Source organism: Garra rufa, chromosome 13 (assembly GCF_049309525.1).
Source record: "Garra rufa chromosome 13, GarRuf1.0, whole genome shotgun sequence".
NCBI classification, from domain to species: domain Eukaryota; kingdom Metazoa; phylum Chordata; class Actinopteri; order Cypriniformes; family Cyprinidae; genus Garra; species Garra rufa.
In genome coordinates, this window is record NC_133373.1 from 45,296,628 (window position 1) to 45,316,074 (window position 19,447).

The 19,447-nt window shown below is 37.5% G+C and overlaps 1 protein-coding gene across 1 annotated transcript; it reads right to left on the reverse strand.

The window, feature by feature from the left end:
* Positions 1–2,024: 2,024 nt before the first annotated feature.
* apobb.2 (apolipoprotein Bb, tandem duplicate 2) lies at positions 2,025–16,075 on the reverse strand. Its single transcript, XM_073852854.1, has 24 exons — positions 16,021–16,075; positions 14,529–14,558; positions 13,731–13,834; positions 13,503–13,648; positions 12,153–12,300; positions 11,930–12,070; positions 11,141–11,265; positions 10,912–10,997; positions 10,378–10,828; positions 10,128–10,239; positions 9,902–10,048; positions 9,611–9,822; positions 9,335–9,530; positions 9,085–9,264; positions 8,828–9,007; positions 8,583–8,750; positions 7,943–8,148; positions 7,694–7,861; positions 7,500–7,609; positions 7,212–7,412; positions 7,020–7,135; positions 6,857–6,915; positions 6,398–6,765; positions 2,025–6,323 (listed from the first exon to the last, which is right to left on the reverse strand). The coding sequence occupies exons 1-24, from the start codon at positions 16,073–16,075 to the stop codon at positions 2,161–2,163; spliced, it is 7,872 nt and encodes a 2,623-aa protein (XP_073708955.1). The 3' UTR covers positions 2,025–2,160.
* Positions 16,076–19,447: the final 3,372 nt, after the last annotated feature.

The following is a 19,447-nucleotide window of genomic DNA, read 5'->3' on the forward strand; positions in this document are numbered from 1 at the left end:
GTATACGTTGTAAAAAATCACGACTATACCTGCGAATGTCATAAAATATTCCTGTTCGTCGCAGTTCGCTTGAATAATAGGCTATTTCCGAAACGCTGTTAGCTGACAGCTGTGTTGCTGCAGTTCGAGGTTTAATTTCAAATGTGACCACGTGACTATGACGTACGAACTGACGCTCCTCGGTACGTCATATGGTAATTTTTTACAGTCTATGATGGTAACGTTACGCCCATTGTGTACTTTTTTTGGCATTTATATTTTTGTTGTGTGTATATATGATTTCTTAGATTAAAATTAAATATTTATTCAAAAGAAATCAAACATAGTTATGTTTGAATGGACTTGATAAAAGATAACCAAGGGACAATAACCACGGATAATTAAGGTGCATAGCCTTACATGAAATAGCATGGTATGGCTTAAAATTATTTTTCTATTTCATTAATTATTTAGAAACAATGACCGTGTTCAGAAAAAAAATCTAAAAGCATGAAGACAACTCTTATATTTTTGTATTTTCTAAGCAAGCTTTGTACATACTGCCTCCTATTGGTTTTTTGTGAAATCATAACTTAAATCACTTATGATTTCTTAACGATTTTACGCTAAACGTTTCTTTATGTGCAACAAAAGTACGGCACAGAAATAAAACATTGGACAATTCGGTCATCTTAAATAGTAATAATAATAATCATAATAATAAATTTTGTATTACGTCATAAATATTTAAATATTTAAACGCATAACCGTTGCAAAAACCGTTGGACGCTCTGTTCCTGTGCTCCTTCAGGTGAGGAGAATTTTGTTCTTGAATAAGAAAACTTGTTTAATAATGTCTAATAATACTACTACAATAACAAATTTTAAATAGCCAAAATACTGAAAAATAATTTTTCTGTTTCTGTTCTGTTCTGTATCTGGATGGTTTTAGTCACCCGCATTTAACTCATGTTGTGTAGTAGTCGTTTTGACCTGGAAAGGATTGCTTTCTTCGAAAATGTTAGTTGATATTATATTACAGTCTGATGGTAACGTTACGCCCATTATGTACTTTTTTTGGCATTTATATTTTTGTTGTGTGTATATAAGATTTCTTAGATTTAAATTAAATATTTATTCAAAAGAAATCAAACATAGTTATGTTTGAATGGACTTGATAAAAGATAACCAAGGGACAATAACCACGGATAATTAAGGTGCATAGCCTTAACGTTACATGAAATAGCATGGTATGGCTTAAAATTACTTTTCTATTTCATAAATTATTTAGAAACAATGACCGTGTTCAGAAAAGATCTAAAAGTATGAAGACAACTCTTATATTTTTGTATTTTCTAAGTAAGCTTTGTACTGCCTCCTATTGGTTTTTTGTGAAATCATAACTTAAATCACTTATGATTTCTTAACGATTTTACGCTAAACGTTTCTTTATGTGCAACAAAAGTACGGCACAGAAATAAAACATTGGACAATTCGGTCATCTTAAACAGTAATAATAATAATAATAAAGTATATGCATTAATAGATCGAGACTCTTCATTTGATAGACTGATTTTGTATTACGTCATAAATATTTAAACGCATAACCGTTGCAAAACCGTTGGACGCTCTGTTCCTGTGCTCCTTCAGGTGAGGAGAATTTTGTTCTTGAATAAGAAAACCTGTTTAATAATGTCTAATAATACTACAATAACAAATTTTAAATAGCCAAAATGCTGAAAAATAATTTTTCTGTTTCTGTTCTGTTCTGTATCTGGATGGTTTTAATCACCCGCATTTAACCCTCATGTTGTGTTGTAGTCGTTTTGACCTGGAAAGGATTGCTTTCTTCGAAAATGTTAGTTGATATTATCTCACTGGACTAAGACATTTTAAATAACTAGTTAACTGTGTGTAAGTAAACAATGAACAACACAAAATACAAAACATATTCAAAAATTTAATGTACATTTTTTCAATGAAGCAGACCAAGAGCTGAGTATAGTATGTCAAGTAACAGGGTCCATTTATTGTTAATTGGGACTAGCAATATTTCAGGGCTTTAATCACTAACTTCACAACAAATATGCTTACATCATTGTGCTTGAGAATGACTTTTAACATTTTTCTGGCTCTGCTCCTCTGATTATAAGGGAAACTCTTGTTCTTTTCAACAATAATTTACACTAATTTGTGGTAAACTGGAATTATAGTCAATTCACCCTGATACTCCAGAAGCATAGATGGAGAAGTGAAATTGTAAGAGCACCCTAACACAGACATTATATTAGATTTTTCACCAACTTGCATTCCAGATATTGCTGTGCTTGAATTGAACCAGCGAGTGTACGTCTCGGATTTGACCATTTGTCCATTTGGTGGAAAACTGCTTGCTGTAATTCTAAAATTGCCATCTTCAAAAGGTGGTTGAGCCAAGAACATATCTATAGCAGCCATGAGGGTACTCAGGGGAGCAAGATCCGTTTTACCACGAGCAGTGTGGTTAATCGCAATCTCAAAATCCCCACCATTATCACTATACGTATAGTTTGAATCAATTTCTAGCAAAGAATACATACGCTCAAGATCTCCCTCCAAGGTCAGCCGATCATTAACGTCAAACCACAACTTGGAATATCTAAAACCAAAGCATCCGTTTCCAGTGGTCTTTAGATTGGATTTCAGACCATTAATTTTCATAGAGATGTTAGCTTCATTATCCAGTGTTCCCTTAATTGTGACACCATCAGGGGATGTAGAATCGGAGGTGATTTGGCTTACAGACTCAACGGTTAGATGGGAAAGAGTTGCATCCAGCTTCAAGGTATTCTTAGCATCTCCATGTCCGGCAGCTTCTGAGTCCGGTTGATCGAAGGAGTACTCAATCTTTAAGTTTGATTCTGCCTTTGGCTGGGCCTTGGTGTCAGCAGAAAGTTGATGAGTGGCGTTTACGGCGAAGCTTGTCATATGAATCTTTGCAACTGTGTCTACAGACAATACAGCCTCAAAGTTGTCTTCCAAAGTCAAAGTGCTGTCATGATTACCTTCAATGTGGAAATTCTCCAAAAACAATGAGGAGGCCAGTTTCAGTCCACTTTTTGTGGTCAGGTTAGTGGATCCATTAAGCTTGGAATTTAATTCCTGAAACACAGAGGCAGTTTTGGCACTAATACGCATCAAGTAATCCTTCGGATAAATCCCTGCATTAGTGCTGATATTGAGAATAGAAGACTCAAAATACACCTCAGAGACCAGGTTGCCTAATAAAGAAGGCAACCCACTCTTCTGGTAGACAAGTTGTGCATCTAGGTAAATGAGTTGGTCATTTGTGGTCAAGTCATACCACAGGCCGGCATTATCATTCAGGTTCAGCTCGTTTATTCTAAAAATGGCTGGCACAAACATTTCTGCAGCAGTTAAGAACTCAAAGCTGGCCACGCTATTCACAACAGCGTAAATACCCATATCTGCTACTTTATTGTTGGCTGTGAAGTTATGGCTGTAGTTGTAATGGTTGAAAGATGCAAATGCCACAGAACTGATTTCATGTACATTAGGGTCGAAGATAACAGTGTAGTCATTTTGGAGATCAACCGTGGTTAACAAAGACTTGATCTTGGCATTACCCTTGTTGTGAAAGCCAATATAAACTGACCAAGGACAAGTCACAATGTTTGCAGCATTGGCAAGGATGCCACTGACAGGTCCAACAAGCTCAGTGTCATGGGCTAACTTAATGTCCATACTCATGTCGCCCAAACAAGCCTTTCCAGAAGCCACCAGCAAGCTGTTGTTGATAAACGGTGACTGCGTTTCAACACTTGCATTGAATTCAAGGTGGCTTAGAGCGACTGCGTCAGCGTTCGCCTTCATCTTCATCTGCAGAAATGCACCATCAGTGCGGCCAGTAAAAGTCAGCTTGGCGGTGCTAAGGCCCATGTTAAAATGCAGGTCACTCATGTGGGTGGCTTCCTCAGAGAAGTCACCAACAGTAAATTTGCCAGCTCCTTCATTTTCAACTGTCAAGGTGATTGCAGGACTATCGTGGAAAGCTGTAGCCTTCTGAATCAGGGTGACTTCACCAGTCAGAGACTGTGAGGGAATGTTCACCTGGTGCTTGTATGATGTTTCAAGAGAGAAAGATGAGGAATTAGCATTGGCAGATCTATTCAGGGTCAATGACGCCTGTTGATCTGAAGTCAAATAAATGTGTGTTAACTTGAGAGTTTCAGACACGATTACAGGACTCATCTCAGGCATAGATATCTGAGTAGTGGAATCTACATTGTAATTCAGAATGTTATGTTTTGGAGAGGTTCCTTTAAAGTTAACAAAAGCCATGAACACAGGGTGTCTCTCTGAGGTGTTCTTGAACTCCGCTGTGGTTCTGACGTTGTATACAGGGCTGCTAAATCTGACCTCACTGTGCAGCTTTCTGAAAGTTGGCACAGTAGGAATCTGAAAAGGACTGGCAAGCTTGTTCGCAGCATTGGCAGGAGGGAAGATCTCATTCAGCTTTGTATAACTTTGGCTGCTGATTGAGCTAAGAAATACTTTTACATCCTCAGTAATAGAAAATATCAAAGAACTTAAGTGCTTCGGTAGTTCCTTCAAATGATCCAATGCCTCCGCCAAACAGTTGCCTGTAACACTCACTAGTTTTGTAAATGCACCAATTCGAGAGGCTGCCAGATTTTCCAGCTTTAACGCATACTCCTGGGATCGAGCTATCAAGGCATGTTTCAGCTGCACCACTCTTCTCTCAAAGTTCGGGTTAGTGACAAAGTCTCTAACAATCTGAGATAAGTTTTGAATTTTGGAGGCAATCCCTTCTCTGTTGATGTAATTCCTCAAGGTGTCAACCATGTTAACAAATGTCATTCTGATGTGGTCAGGAACTAGAAGCAAACCATCAACGAAAGGCAAGCTAACCGAATGTCTTGCACTGCTTTTATCATACTTTAGGAAGCCAGAGACCGCAAAGTCCTGGTAAGCCATATTGGCAGTGTTGAACAAATTGGTGTGCACCTTTCCGGATCCTTTCAGCCCAAGGCGTGCTGGAGTATTGTAACTACTGATTTCCTGATTGATAGCATGGTCATTCACAATAGTTTTAACAGTTATTTTAATCTTTTGTTCAGATGGGATCAGCAGAGTGTCAGACTTGCTCTCAAAATCTGATTTGATGTAGACTCTGTCTACGTCAATGAGGGTTGAGCTCTCAAATTCATGAGAGTGAGAAATGGATTGTGGTTCTACTTTCATTAGAACTTTTGCATTAAACTGACAATTACTGTGTCCATAGAGGTATATGTCATTTTTGCCATTAGCAGAGGCATCGAAATTGAAACTGAATGGAGTAGTTGTACCATAAGTGTTGGTTTCAACATTAAACACCTCAGAGTTGAAACGTACATGATTCTTGATTCTACCAGAAAGTTTAGCAATCTCCAGTTCAGTGTTGTGATTAATGTGTGTTCCCATGATATTTCCAATTGTTTTGCACTGAGCAGTGCCACTTAGATTTTTGTAGTTGATCTCAAAGGTTTGCCTAAGATCTTCCATAGTGAAGGCACTTTGCAGTGAGGTTGTGCCACTGGTGCTTAGGCCATCTTTATTGAGATTCATATTGGCTTTGTGGGCAGCTGTGTGTCCCATGAGCTTAGCGGAGGCATCATTGTGAATAGCTATACCATTGATGTCCAATACTCCTGTCAGCAGGGAGTGCATACGTTCTTCAGAGATGTCAGTAGAGGTCTCAATCCTAATTCTGACCGCTTCAGCGCCAGCTCTGGTCTCAGCCATGTTTTGAATCTTCAGGCCAAATGACTCTGCTTTTGTATGAGAATTTAGAGCAAGCTGGAAATCCTTGAACGTGATATTAGCAATGTTTGTTAGATGGTCGTCAAATGCCCCAGTGTTGGATAGAATTGTCAGTTCTCCATTGGCAATGGCTAAAGCAAAGGAGTTTCGAGCCTTAAGTAGTGTTGAGTCTACTTTCAATGAAGAATCAAACTTTGCCTCTGGTCTAGATGGGAGTAGAGAGACTGATTGTGTTAGGATTCCTGAACCGCTGACTGAACCAGCCTCGAAGGATCCTTCCAGTCTTCCATCCCCAGAGATCTCCTCGTCATCAACTTCAAACGTTCCATTATGCTCAAGCGAAAGTTGCACTCCAATGTGGGTAGTTACATCAAGCTTGCTTTTGGATTTCAAACTAAGTTTGTCAGCAAGCTTCACCTCCTCTTCAACACTGATGGTGGCATCAAAAACCTTGTGCTGAATTACTGTTTTTACATTTGCCATGAGAGAATTACCAGGTGTGGGCTCAACTAGGGCAGACCCTGTGCAGGAAATAAAAATGAATCAATAAAAAATAATTCAAATTATGTACATGCAATCCATATTTTTTTTTTACCTTGAACCTTTAGGGATATGAGGTCAATGGGACTTGTTCCAGTGACTTCAACTTTAACGGAATAACATAGATCTGCAGCTCTGTTGGCAGACACAGCTGCTTCTAAGTTGTAGAAGTTGCTGCTTAGTTTTCCGGACATTTCTGCCATTTTAAGAGTCGGCACAAACAGCGACATGCTCACAGGAATAGAGAACTCTGGGAGATTAATGCTGGTAGCTTCAAATCCCAGATCGAGATGAGGTACAATCAGATTTGGTGTTGAGAGGGTCTTTGGAAAGTTTAGATCGCTACTGGATTTTCCACCCAAGGGCAATGGAAAAGTGATGGTATGGTAAGGATGGCCAAAGAGATATTTAGCAGCAAACTCTCTGTTTAAAAACATGTCGGTAAATTTTCACCACAGTTTAACCCTTGTGTATTATGTGCAGAAAGTTCACCATACTGTGGACATTGACTCACCCATTCAGGAAGAGTCTTTCTGGAAGAGCAAACACGGGCATGGCAGGAACTCCCAAAATCTGCAAATTGGAATATCAATGTACATTTGTTTCTCTTTTTTTTCATTAAAAATATCTCCTTTATCAAAGCTAATGAAAAAATTTAAAGAGGTTCATTTTCTTACCGCAAATGACTTTGCCAGAATATCACGGATGGTTTTAGTACCAGCGATGTTGGGAATGATTCTTTGAATCTCCGAATTGACATAAGACTTAAATACAGCCTCAATCTTTTCATTCTCTGAGATTGAAGAGATATTTGATAGGCTCAATAATTTGCTTAAATCATATCACAGAAATAATATTTGGACACATACCACATATCAGGATGAGGGTTTGAACAGAAGTCGTCTCTGGGAGTTTTAGGTCACTCTCAAGTTCCAATGTCAACTTTTCTTCATGCTTTAGTTTTGCAGAAACTTTAGAATGAAGCTGAAAAGGGGCAATGAGCAACTCTGATGAAGCAGTGTGCTGCTTTCTGTTCAACAACACTGTACTTGTGGCCTCAAAGGGCGTACCTGTTAGGAATCAAATGAAAACTGACATTTATTTTAAATGCAGATTTTCTCTTCCCAGCAACATTATTTTGTTAAGCTGTCTTGTACCTTCAGCCTTTACACTAAATGTGATTTTGTCTGCCTCATCCTCATAGAAATAGTTGATGGTGGCAGTATACTCCGTGACCTCAACCATTGAGTTGAGCGTAATGATAAATCTAAACACAGATGCAGGTGGATGAAAAATATTGTCCTGGGAATAATACGATTTAAAAATCAGTATACATATGGTTTGCCATTACTTGGTATCACTGTTGAGAGGAAAAAAAGGGGCGGCATCATCAGGATAGTCAAGGACTATACAGTACTTCCATCCAGGGAAAGTAGGAGCACATGCTCCTGCATGAATATACTTTACATTAGCATTAATGGGCAAATTCTTGGCACCAACAACAGACACCAGAGTGCTGCTGTATATTGGGGAACAAAAACAATTTTAATGTATTTTTTTAATGTTAGTTTTAATGTTAGTTCAAGTCAAGATGTCTTACGTCACATTGATGAGCTCAATTGGCTCACTAGGAGCTGGAATGGAAAGCTTGAGCTGGTTGTTGGTCACCAAAAGCTTCGCTCTGAAGCCACTCTTGTGATAGATGTTAGTGTGCATCTCCAGACCAGAGAGAACATAGTCTGGGAAGTGAGTCCCAAACTCAGTCACAAACTCAATGCCAGCAGACAGCGTGAATGCAAATTCTTTCTGTGGTGAAGTCATATTAATAAAATTTAGGATAACAGCATAAATGAAAGATAAATACTAGGGCTGGGCGATAAATCGAAAGCGATTGTAAGGCGCGTTTAGTGAATGAAGCCGGTACTTTGATTAGTAGTAAATCTCCATCACGTGCGTTCAGCTGCGTTCAGCTGGAGTGTTCAGAGGCGTAAATCACTGACAAGCTACGCCAAATCGCGCTAAAAATCGCATTCGATTCGATTCGATTTTGAGCGCGATTAGGCGTAGCTTGTCAGTGATTTACGTCTCTGAACACTCCAGCTGAACGCAGCTGAACGCACGTGATGGAGATTTACTACTAATCAAAGTACCGGCTTCATTCACTAAACGCGCCTCATAATCGCTTTCGATTTATCGCCCAGCCCTAATAAATACTGATGACGAACGTGTGTTGGACTTACCAAGCCTGGATTGAAGCTCAATCCTCCTTTGATTCCAGGTGTAAAGGTGCCAGAGAGAGCAACTCTCAATGGAAAGCCAGCACCAGTGGGCAGATAGAACTCATTATCCATGAAGATGTAGTGAAGGAAAAGCTCGTTGTCGACACTCAAAAGCAGGCTTTTAGCAAACTGTTTCAAACGACAATTCAGACTTCAGACTGTTAAGTAAATGCATGCATAAATGCAACTGGTAAGGCTGTACTCACATCAGTGGGGATCATCTTAAGGAGATTGTAAATCATCTTGCCATCTTTTGCATCAAGATATCCCAGTTCAGCACCCAGGAGCTTGAGGTACACCATCGCTTCAGGTGTATCCTGGGCTTTTAAGTTCTCAATAAGCTTGTTGACATTGTGACTTATTTCTTTGACTATGTTTTGAGTAGCCTGGAGCACACAGAAATTGAGATTGGAATCCTGCTATGAAAATGTATATCCATTTGCTAATTTTACTAAATTAATACCTGTCTTTTCTTCCTATCATTCGTCATGATTGGCAGCATGTTGTCCAAAACCTCACTGAGTTGGGCAGGCATGTTGTCAGCAGCATATAATGCGGCCTTCATGACAGTGTCTGGGAAGAATCCATCGTCACCAAAGAGGGCCTCCACGATGGGCTCAAAGCCCTTACCCTCCATGCCAATCTAAAAGCAAGACCGGAAGACATTACATTCATACCCAGCACATTAACTAAACGCTAGACTTTGATTGTACCTCAATGAAGTCCATATCAAATCCAAAAGCATTCAAGGTCATCTCCAGCATGACCTCCCTTGGCAATTCGTTGGGCGATTCAAAGATCATGTTTCCCTCTAAAGATCCAAGTCTGTAGTATCGAGAGAGCTCGGTGAGTTCCATGAACATTCCAATTTCATTGCCTTGAAAGGCCTCTTGAACCATCTGCCTCAAGCTATGGAGTAAAAATAGATAAATTAAATTTTCTTCAGAAAATTTGAATATTGAGTTATTTACGTTCTTGTCCATGCTTACTCCAAATTCTCTAGGGATGTAGAACTCAAGATGTTGGTGATGTGAGAGATGATGAAGCTCTTGACCTGATGATTTTTCTCAACATGGACGGCTGCTGCCAACTGAGCAAGATCAGCAGGCGTAGGGTTCTTCATCAAGATTAAGTAAGCGGCAACACGCTTCTGTACAGATGCATTTCTATCCAGAACAGCATGCATGAGCACCTCACGACCCTACAAGAGGCATGAAATGATCTTTAGGCCGACCTCAGGCTAGTCAAGAGCTGTGGGCATGTAGTATTTAACAGCTCACCTCTTTGGGTACAGTAACCTTTCTGTAGACCTGGATGGCAGCCTGCTGAACTGAAGGAGAGGCGGTTTGCTGGTTGATGCATTGAATAACAGCAGAATGCAAAGCAGGGCGTGCGGCTCCTAGTGCAACCACCATATTGCCAATGACCTGATGTTTAGGGAAGATAGTGCTTAGCTGTGGACTCTGAAGTTTAATTTATCAGCATGTAGGAATTGTGTAAACATACCCTCAGAGAAAGAAAAACGTGTTCCTGGTCATCCGTGCAATCACCGATCTGTTCAAGGGCATAATCAGCCACTGCTTGAATCTCACTGGTGACTCCATCAGTCTCATAGAGTCTGGGAATTGAACACAAGTTCTTGGAAACATTCTCTACTTTCTAAGCTACAGAAAAACTACCAGTTGGTAAATTTCGACTAGTAGATGCTAGTTGATTTACCATAATCTAAAGACTTATACAATGACTTGTTCCGTACCTTCTCACAACATTGCTGAGAGCATAGTAGATGGGTTTGCTCGGCTTAAACTTTGCCATCGCCAACATTTCCTTCACGAGGACTCGGGAGGACTGGGATATCATTCCCATGCCATATACAGCAGCGTCAATCTCAACTGAGGACCTATCGAAAGTCCTGAACATCTGCATGATTGCACTGCTGCATTCTGGGGTGCCACATTGCAGCAAAGCCTGGTACGTCAAAGACCGAGAGATCTCCAGGGCCTCAGGAACAGCAGAGGTCAAGGTTTCAGCCTCCATCTTGCGGATCACAGCTACAAGCTTGTGGGCCAAGTGCGCTCTTTTATGTCCATCGTTGGTCTTGGAAAGGCCAAAAAGTTCCCTTAGGACAGCAAGAGCAGCATCTTTATCCTGGATTGGGCTCATGTCTACACTGTGGTCAAGATGGAGAGGTTTCTTGTTGGCTACATCTGGAGGAATAAAAGTACTTTTTGGATCTCGTTTGACATTACAAGCAAGTTACAAACATTCAAACCAAAAAAGGTTCTCTTACTGTGGTCAAAAACTCTGTCTTTGTATTTAGCAACTCCCAAAAGATTCAAAGCCTGTTTTCCAGTATTGGTCACTCCATATCTTCCCCTGGTAATAGCCATAGAGACAAACCAAGTGATTACCATTTATGCATTTGGCAGATGCTTTTATCCATTCTGGATGTGCATGTTATCGGTTCACGCATTCCCTGGAAATCAAACCCATAAAGGAAAGCAATGTACTTCACTTACTGGTATGAGAAAGGCACAAAAACATGTCTATCGGTGCAAATTCCAGATGTCATGTGATGCTGCTCTTTGTCAAACTTATAGGTGCAGGTTTGGTTGCTTCTGATCAGCTGAGCAAGAGGATGGTGCTTTGAAAGAGAGAAAGAAAAACATCAGAGATCTCACTCCACTCGTCTCCACTGGGATTTTACACAAAACTTTGGGTATAGTTCACCCAAAAGTGAAAATTCTGTAATGAATTACTCTCTCTCCAATGTCATTCCAAACCTGCAAGACCTTTGTTCATCTTCAGAACACAAATTAAGATACTTCTGATGAAATCTGAGAGCTTTCTGACCCTCCATAAACAGCAAGGGTCTTATCACGGTTAAGTGTTTTTTTCTTTATTCAACAATTCTTCTTTCCTCAGAATGTAAACCTTGTCTGCGCGTGGGGCTGTTGACGTATAACACGTGTGTGCCATGCTTTGTTTACATGATGCTCTCTAATATGATGCCAAAGTGACGCAGAGGAGAAGAATTGTTGAATAAAGACTTTTTTGTGCACAAAAATATTGTCGTAGCTTCATAAAATTACGGTTGAAAAACTGATGTCACATGGACTATTTTGTTGATGTTCTTGGTGCCTTTCAGAACCTTGAACGTGGAAGGACCCTTGCTGTCTATTAGAGGGTTGTGTTCTGAAGATGAACTAAGGTCTTACGGGTTTGGAATGACATGAGGGTGAGTAATTAATGACAGAATTATCATTTTTGGGTGAACTAACTCTTTAAACCTAGATATCAGAATTCACCATGCCAGTGATGAGGGCCAAAGGGCTGGTGTGGTCCTTGATTGGTCTAAACTTGTCACATTTGGACAGGTCTCGTTTGAGGGTAATGTCTTCGCTGGTTTGCATGACGTAGTCAGTCTTACACAGACCATAGATGGTGGGCTGGAATGGAAACAGTCTCAAAGTCAGAGGTGGATTTGGCATGAGCATCTTTTTCATTTAAGAGTGAAGTTTATCTACGGACCATCTCTTTGTTCCCATCCTCATCAAGCACAGGGACAGCAAGAGCAGAGATGATTCCCCTCTTGATGTTGAGAATGTTTATAAGCTCATCCTCCTCAGGGAAAAGCTTGATGTCATTATCTCCGTCAACAGTGAACTTCAGAGGATGTCTGAACAAAGAGAGACGAGTTTGTTGAATATGTCTGATACCACAACAAGCAACTGATAAAAGTCATTCTTGCAAATACATAATTGAATAGGACACATATATGTTTTACAGCAAAATACAAAAATACAAATTCTGTCATTAATTACTCATCCTCATGTCGTTTCCAAACCTGTAAGACCTTCGTTCTTCTTTGGTACACAAATTAAGATTTTTTTGGATGAAATCCAAGAGCTTTCTGACTCTCCATAGACAGCAAGGGTCCTTCCACGTTCAAGTCCCAGAAATATACCAAGAACATTGATAAAATAGTCCATGTGAATACAAGAATACGTTTTGTGGTAACTTTCTGGACCTTGAATGTGGAAGGACCCTTGCTGTCTGGAGAGAGCTTAATTTTTTGTTCTGAATATGAACAAAGGTCTTACAGATTCGGAGCAACATGAGGGTGAGTAATTAATGACAGAAATACTGCAGGTAGCCTCAGGCCATGCTTGTTATAACACACCAAGTTTAGTCTCAATTCGCCAAACCGTTGCGCGCTTTTCATAGAATTCATTTGTGCGTTATTCAAGAACAGTTTGACTAATCAACTTGAATTAGACAACTTTTTGCCAGCATGGTCTGAAGATGATCTGAGCCAGTTTTGGTCAAAATCAGACAAACCATCTAGGACGAGTTCGAAAAAGTAGGTTTTAAGAACTATTAAAAATAAAATAAAACTAAACCTTGGACTTCATTCGACTCGGCATGACCCAAGGATTCAGAGAAAAAAAGAAAAAAAAAAAAATCCTTCTAGACCTTACCAGTTCAAAAGTTATTAGCATACAATTATTGAAATTTTGGAAAAGTGGTGGCGCTAGAGAGTTTAAGTTAGAGACTCCAAACTTGCTATAGTTAATGTTGAGACTGTTCTCTATCAGTGTGCCAAATTATACAACTTTCCCACAAGCGGTTCTATGGGCCATAGACTTTCAGAGCGGAAGAATAAGAACGCTAATGCATACAACAGGTGCCATCATAAGAATTAATAATTGAACAGCCCTAGAAGAACAATATAAAGATTCTGACTGGAATCAGACATGAAGAGTTTGTGCATTTAAAGTGGCAGGCTACAAAACTTCAGTCAGTGTGTGCTTATAATAAACGGAACGTGATCATCCATTAAAGTGGATGCTAGTGTTGTTATGGTGTTATGGCTTTTACTTCTCCATGGCTGTTTTGAAGTCCTCAGTGGCAGAAGCTGTTTCAAACACTGGGTTTCCATCTGCATCGACGCCAGTCGCTTCCCTCAGCTTGCAGTCTGTGGTGCGCAAGATGTAGCTGCACATACCAGGAACCGCAATCTCAACCTAATACGAGATTCACACGGCATCACTTACAAAACCGCAATAAGTTCAATGTTTGATGCAGAGAAATGAACTCGTGTGGTACCTTGCAGCTGGCCCCGGGGCCGTTGACTGCCTCGTTCAAAGCGTTCAAGGACTCTGTCTTGTAGAAGTATTCATACTTGTTGAAGGGTTTGTATCTTTTGGCCACTAGAAGAAGCAAAGCAACTTTTTAAATACACATTATCAAGTGCATAAATATATGGGTCAAAGACATTAAGATGTCCACGTCTAAAGAAATTTACAAAAGTGACTTTATGTCCATAGAAAGCACATTAACCTGACTGATCCCAGGTTTCAAATACGTTTTTGGAGAATAAAATAATAAATATCAAAAATAAATAATGACAAAAAAAAAATTGGTTGAAATAGTGTATATGTGTAATACAGTATAATGCAATATCTATGTAAAAATTTAAACATGCTTATTCTGACTTGTACATATTAAAATATATAAAAGAATGAGGGAGCATATTACATTTTAGTGTTTTAAATGAGTAAACAATTCTTCCTGACAAATGGGCAAAACCTAGTATTTAGGGTGAAAGAAATTTGTCTTTTAATATGTCATAAATTGATTTTTGTTGTCAATATGCCTGACAAGATTGTTACACCGAATGACATCTTAATGGGTGTCTTTTTGTAAATTATGGAAAAATGAATGATATTTATTTTTTGGCTCAGAAAAATTTAAATTAAACAGAAATCATTGTAATATATATGCTTATGCTTTTATGCTTAAACCCTTCTTCGTCTTTGACCCACATGCATTTAATATTGCATTTAGATCATTACGGCTGTAATTTTGCATGTAGATTCTGCAGAATAATTTCAAGAGACATACTCAAGCATGGTGCTCCTTTGTCCTGCGCTTCTGTAATACAAAATAAATGCAGGTTATTACACTGTATTCAGGACTGAAAACGTCCAAAATGTAAATATGCAGTAGTTTAAGTTCTTTATTGCAATGGCATCAGCAATGCAGTGAGAAACATTACCAGAATTATAGAACAAACATAAATGTAAAAAAAAAAATATATATCTTTTTAGAGACTAGAAACATTTTGGGGCTTATTATGACCCATGTCTATACAAATTATGTTCCACTATTAATACAATGACCGCCACTTTTGTCTTAATTTATTTTAAAGTGCATTATGCATTTCTATAATTCAGATTTAATCTAATCTAAATGTATTTTATTAATTAATTATTATTATTATTATTTTCATTGTGTGTTGTAATACTAATAATTGTGACCTTGGACCAAAAAACAGTCATAAGGGTCAACTGATCATCTGAAAGCTGAATAAATAAGGTTTCAATTGATGTATGGTTTGTTAGAATAGGACAATATTTGATACAACGAGATACAACTATTTGAAAATCTGGAATCTGAGGGTGCAAAAAAATCTAAATCTTGAGAAAATCGCCTTTAAATTTGTCTAAATAAAGTTCTTAGCAATGCATATTACTAATTAAAAATTAAGTTTTAATATATTTACGGTACATTTACAGAATATCTTAATGATTTTTGCCATACAAGAAAAATTGATAATTCTGACCCATACAATGTATTGTTGGCTATTGCTGTTGTATTGAAAACTAATAAAAAAAATACATTTATAACAAGTAAACAAAAACTGAAAAAGGTGGAATTTTGGGTATCGCATTTTGTCACTCCATAATTCAAGAAATACTTGTATACAACAAAAATGTTGTATAAAATCAAGCAAATATATGAACAAATTCCTCTGTAAAAACCTACAAATGTAAAGTTTGGTGTGTGTAATTACAACTGAAGAGGAGATTTATGGTTCAGTGTAGGAGAAAAAACTCATTTTGAGAAAACAGCCTTTAAAAATATGTATTGTAATTGAAATTTATTGACACAAATAGATAAAGTGCTATAAAAGAAACACTTAACAGTGTATTTTGGATGTTTTCTTTCCACTAGACTGAAAAAACACTTTATGAAACACCAAAAAGCCCAAAATCTCAAACTTGACAGGTGCATGAAAAGCTGTTTTTGCCTGCAGTGTCTCCACTTAATTTTGATATTTTCAGAGAGTCCTTATGTCATTTTGCATCTCAAATAAATCTGTCATTTAAGACAGTTCAGATATTTGTACTGAAAAACAAGACAAAATACTGAGTATGAAAAGCACTTTTTGCAGTGCAAATATTTGCATGACATCTAAAAAAGAAATTTTTGAAATGAATATTAATTTGATTATCTTTGCAGCATTCACACTGAATTGAATCAACATTTGAACTAAATAGAGCTGAATAATAATACTATTGTCCATAAATATGACTTGACTAAAGACACTTACTGGACAAGGCGATGGTGCTCAAAAGCAGCAAAAGACGGAGCTTATTGTCGCCCATGATGCTTCAGCTCATGCTTCAGATTTCCGAGCAGGACAGTTATAGCAAACCAAACACATGTTTGAGTACTCCAAGGTTCATACAAACGCTGTGATAAAATAAGGCCAATAGAGTTTGACATTGATTTCCAAAGTGGCTGATAAACAGATGTAAACATTGGAGCAGACAAACAAACGTTTAAAAACACTTTTTTTTTATATTTTACAGAGTTTGAATGAACACAAATGATGTCAGGAGATATTAAATACATTATATGTATATTTGATCTACACACTTATATGGTTTGTAGGAATTATTAGTAAAAGTAATGGTTTCTATTTGTTCCATGCAAAAAAAAAAAATAGTTCGGCCCCCAATCATTATGGGCTCCAACTCGGTTAACTTGTTGATTTTTCTTAAGTACATAACGTTCCGTGAGTATTCACAAGCTGTTTTATTTACGCTGTAAACGCTTGGAAATAATATTTAACGTTTTCAAGTCCATTCATTATCTCTTTAATTTGTAGTGAGATAACTGTATTCGCCTCAGATCAAGCAGCATGTGACACAGTGATCTTTTCCTTTTTAATATTTGCAGCACGAAATAAACATGAATAAATATTTCAATGCATGTTAAAAAAATTATAAACACGATGTCTCATGAAATCGATCAATCAGAGTTTAAAAAAACATCAGTAAAACATCTTGTTAATAAGTCATAAAAATAGTAACATTTAGTCTACCTCAGAAAAGCCAACAAGCCTATAACTTTGCCAACATTGTTTTATTTTTCGCATAATTCAGCCATTTAACTGAGTTGAAGCCTGCGTTTTTATTGCCGTTTTTCATGTTAAATGCAAAGACAGGTTGGATGCCACAGACTTTCAGAATTCCACATTAACTTTATGCAATATCACATGATTTTATTACATGAACTGTTTCGTTTTAGTAAATAGTAGTATAGATAGATATATTTATCCTGTAAGTGAGGCAAATATTCGCTGAGTTCGGATCATTTTTGTGAAGCCCTCCTCCTCAATTCAGAGACGGCAGAAAGCGCATGTCTTTAGCTATTTTACAAAAGCACAAGGTTTTGTTGATATTGTGAGTGCACACAAATAAAATAGACCTTTTGCAGTTCCGAATGATTTTGTGTATTACTCTTACCTTTATGCATAAAAAATGATGGCGTATTTTAGGTTTCCACTGTTATTAAGAAAAAAATGCAAGTGATTGCACTGGCGCTTTCATGTCCTGCAAAGCGTGCATTAGCGTCCACTTTCCGCTCAAACGATTGGATGTGCATCTAACATTTAACTCAGATTTATCTAGATTAAATGTTTAAATTAATATTGTGAATGCATGACGTTTTATGTCTATAGATTTTATTTTAGGCAAGTGGTGTTGATTTGAGAAGGATAAATTGATTAAACGTGCTCAACTCATTGCAGCTGGCCGCTTGGCCGTTTCTTTAAAAACAAAAGCTTGAATTTAACAAACATAAAATGTTCCAAACATGTTTCTAAATTCAATTTATTAAGGAACGAGAAAACTTAAAAATCCAAAACTGAACTATTTTAATGGCTGCAACACAGGTTTTGTTCTGATAAGTTGTCGGACAAGGGCAGGGCTCGGGTCTGAGCGTCTGGGCCTGTGCAGGACTCTATTCTTTCCCTTGTTTCAATTAAAAGTTACCCCTTGGCTCGGACACGGATCCATATGCTCCTGCATACCCAGACACTACGCCCCTGTTCTTTGCTATTTGCCTTCAAATCACAGCATCAACAAAATTGCATAATACAGCGTGTTTGATTTTCCAATCTTGCTCAGTCTATAGATTCAGCTCCAGACTTGGCAAAATTAGTTTTGACTAAACAAGGACTTTGTGTCAAACTTGAAGAGGATTCGAGAGATGCACCTGCAAAAAAATGCTCATATGTGACCACGGACCACAAAACCAGTCATAAGGGTCAATTTTTGGAAATTGATATTTATCTATCACCTGAAAGTTAAATAAATAAGCTTTCCATTGATGCATGTTTTGTTAGGATAGGATAATATTTAGCTGAGATACAACTACTTGACAATCTGAAATCTGGGAAAGGGAAAAAATTTAAATACTGAGAAAATCGCCTTTAAAGTTGTCCAAATGAAGTTCTTAGCAATGCATGTTACTAAACAGAAATTAAGTTTTGATATATTTATGGTAGGAAATCTACAAAATATCTTCATGGAACATGATCTTTCCTTAATATCCTAATGATTTTTGGCATAAAAGAAAAATGGATCATTTTGACCCATGCAATGTATTTTTGGCTATTGCTACAAATATATCTGTGCTACTTAAGACTCCAGGGTCACATATGTTGATCTTATAATGAATGCAAGGGCATGGATTACGTTTTGGGAGATAAAATAGACTGCACAGCATTAAATTGAGATGTGTTCAATCCCTGAAATCTGGCTGTGATTTTAATGGCCTGTAGGCAGAAAATGACATCACATCACAACCCTGACAGCAGCTGAAAACTACTTCTGTTCATAGTTTTATTGGACTAATCAGCACAAGCGTGCACAAGACTCTGACCTGAAATCATTGACTTCTGCTGTGCATTATTTTGAGCTTCTGTTTCTGTCTGTTTTTTTAAAGGAGAAGTTCACTTCCAGAACAAAAATGTACAGATAACTTCATCACCCCTTGTCATCCAAGATGTTTATGTCTTTCTTTTTTCAGTTTGTAAATCATCTGTAAATTTTTGTTCTGGAACTGAACTTCTCCTTTAAGGCAGTTTTTTCATGCACATGTCATGCAATTTTGGGCTTTTTGGTGTTTCATAAAGTGTTTTTTTCAGACTAGTTGAACAAAAACATCCAAAAGACACTGTTAAGTGTTTCTTTTATAGCACTTTATCTATTTGTGTCAATAGATTTCAATTACAATGCATATTTTTAAAGGCTGTTTTACCAAAATGAGTTTTTTCTCCTACACTGAGTCATAAATCGTCACTTCAGTAGCACTTTACACACCGAACTTTACATTTGTATTCCTGTCTGTATCCTGAAGGGTTTTTCTCAGAGGGATTTGTTCAGATATAATTTGCTTGATTTTATACAACATTTTATTCCTCAAATAATGGTTAAAAATATAGTGTTTCCTGTCTGTTCTAAGTTTATTCTGAATTATGTTGTGATGAAATGAGATACCCAAAATCCCCTCTGTAAAAACATGACTCTAATATATATATATATTTAAAAAAAAAAAATTAAACAAGAATTTTGAAACTGAATTCATCCAGTGTTTACATTTTTGTACTAGAAAAGTATGCAAATTAGCGCATGTTTCATTAAATAATGGCTCATTTGCATATCTAAACTTAACATTTTAAACTTGTA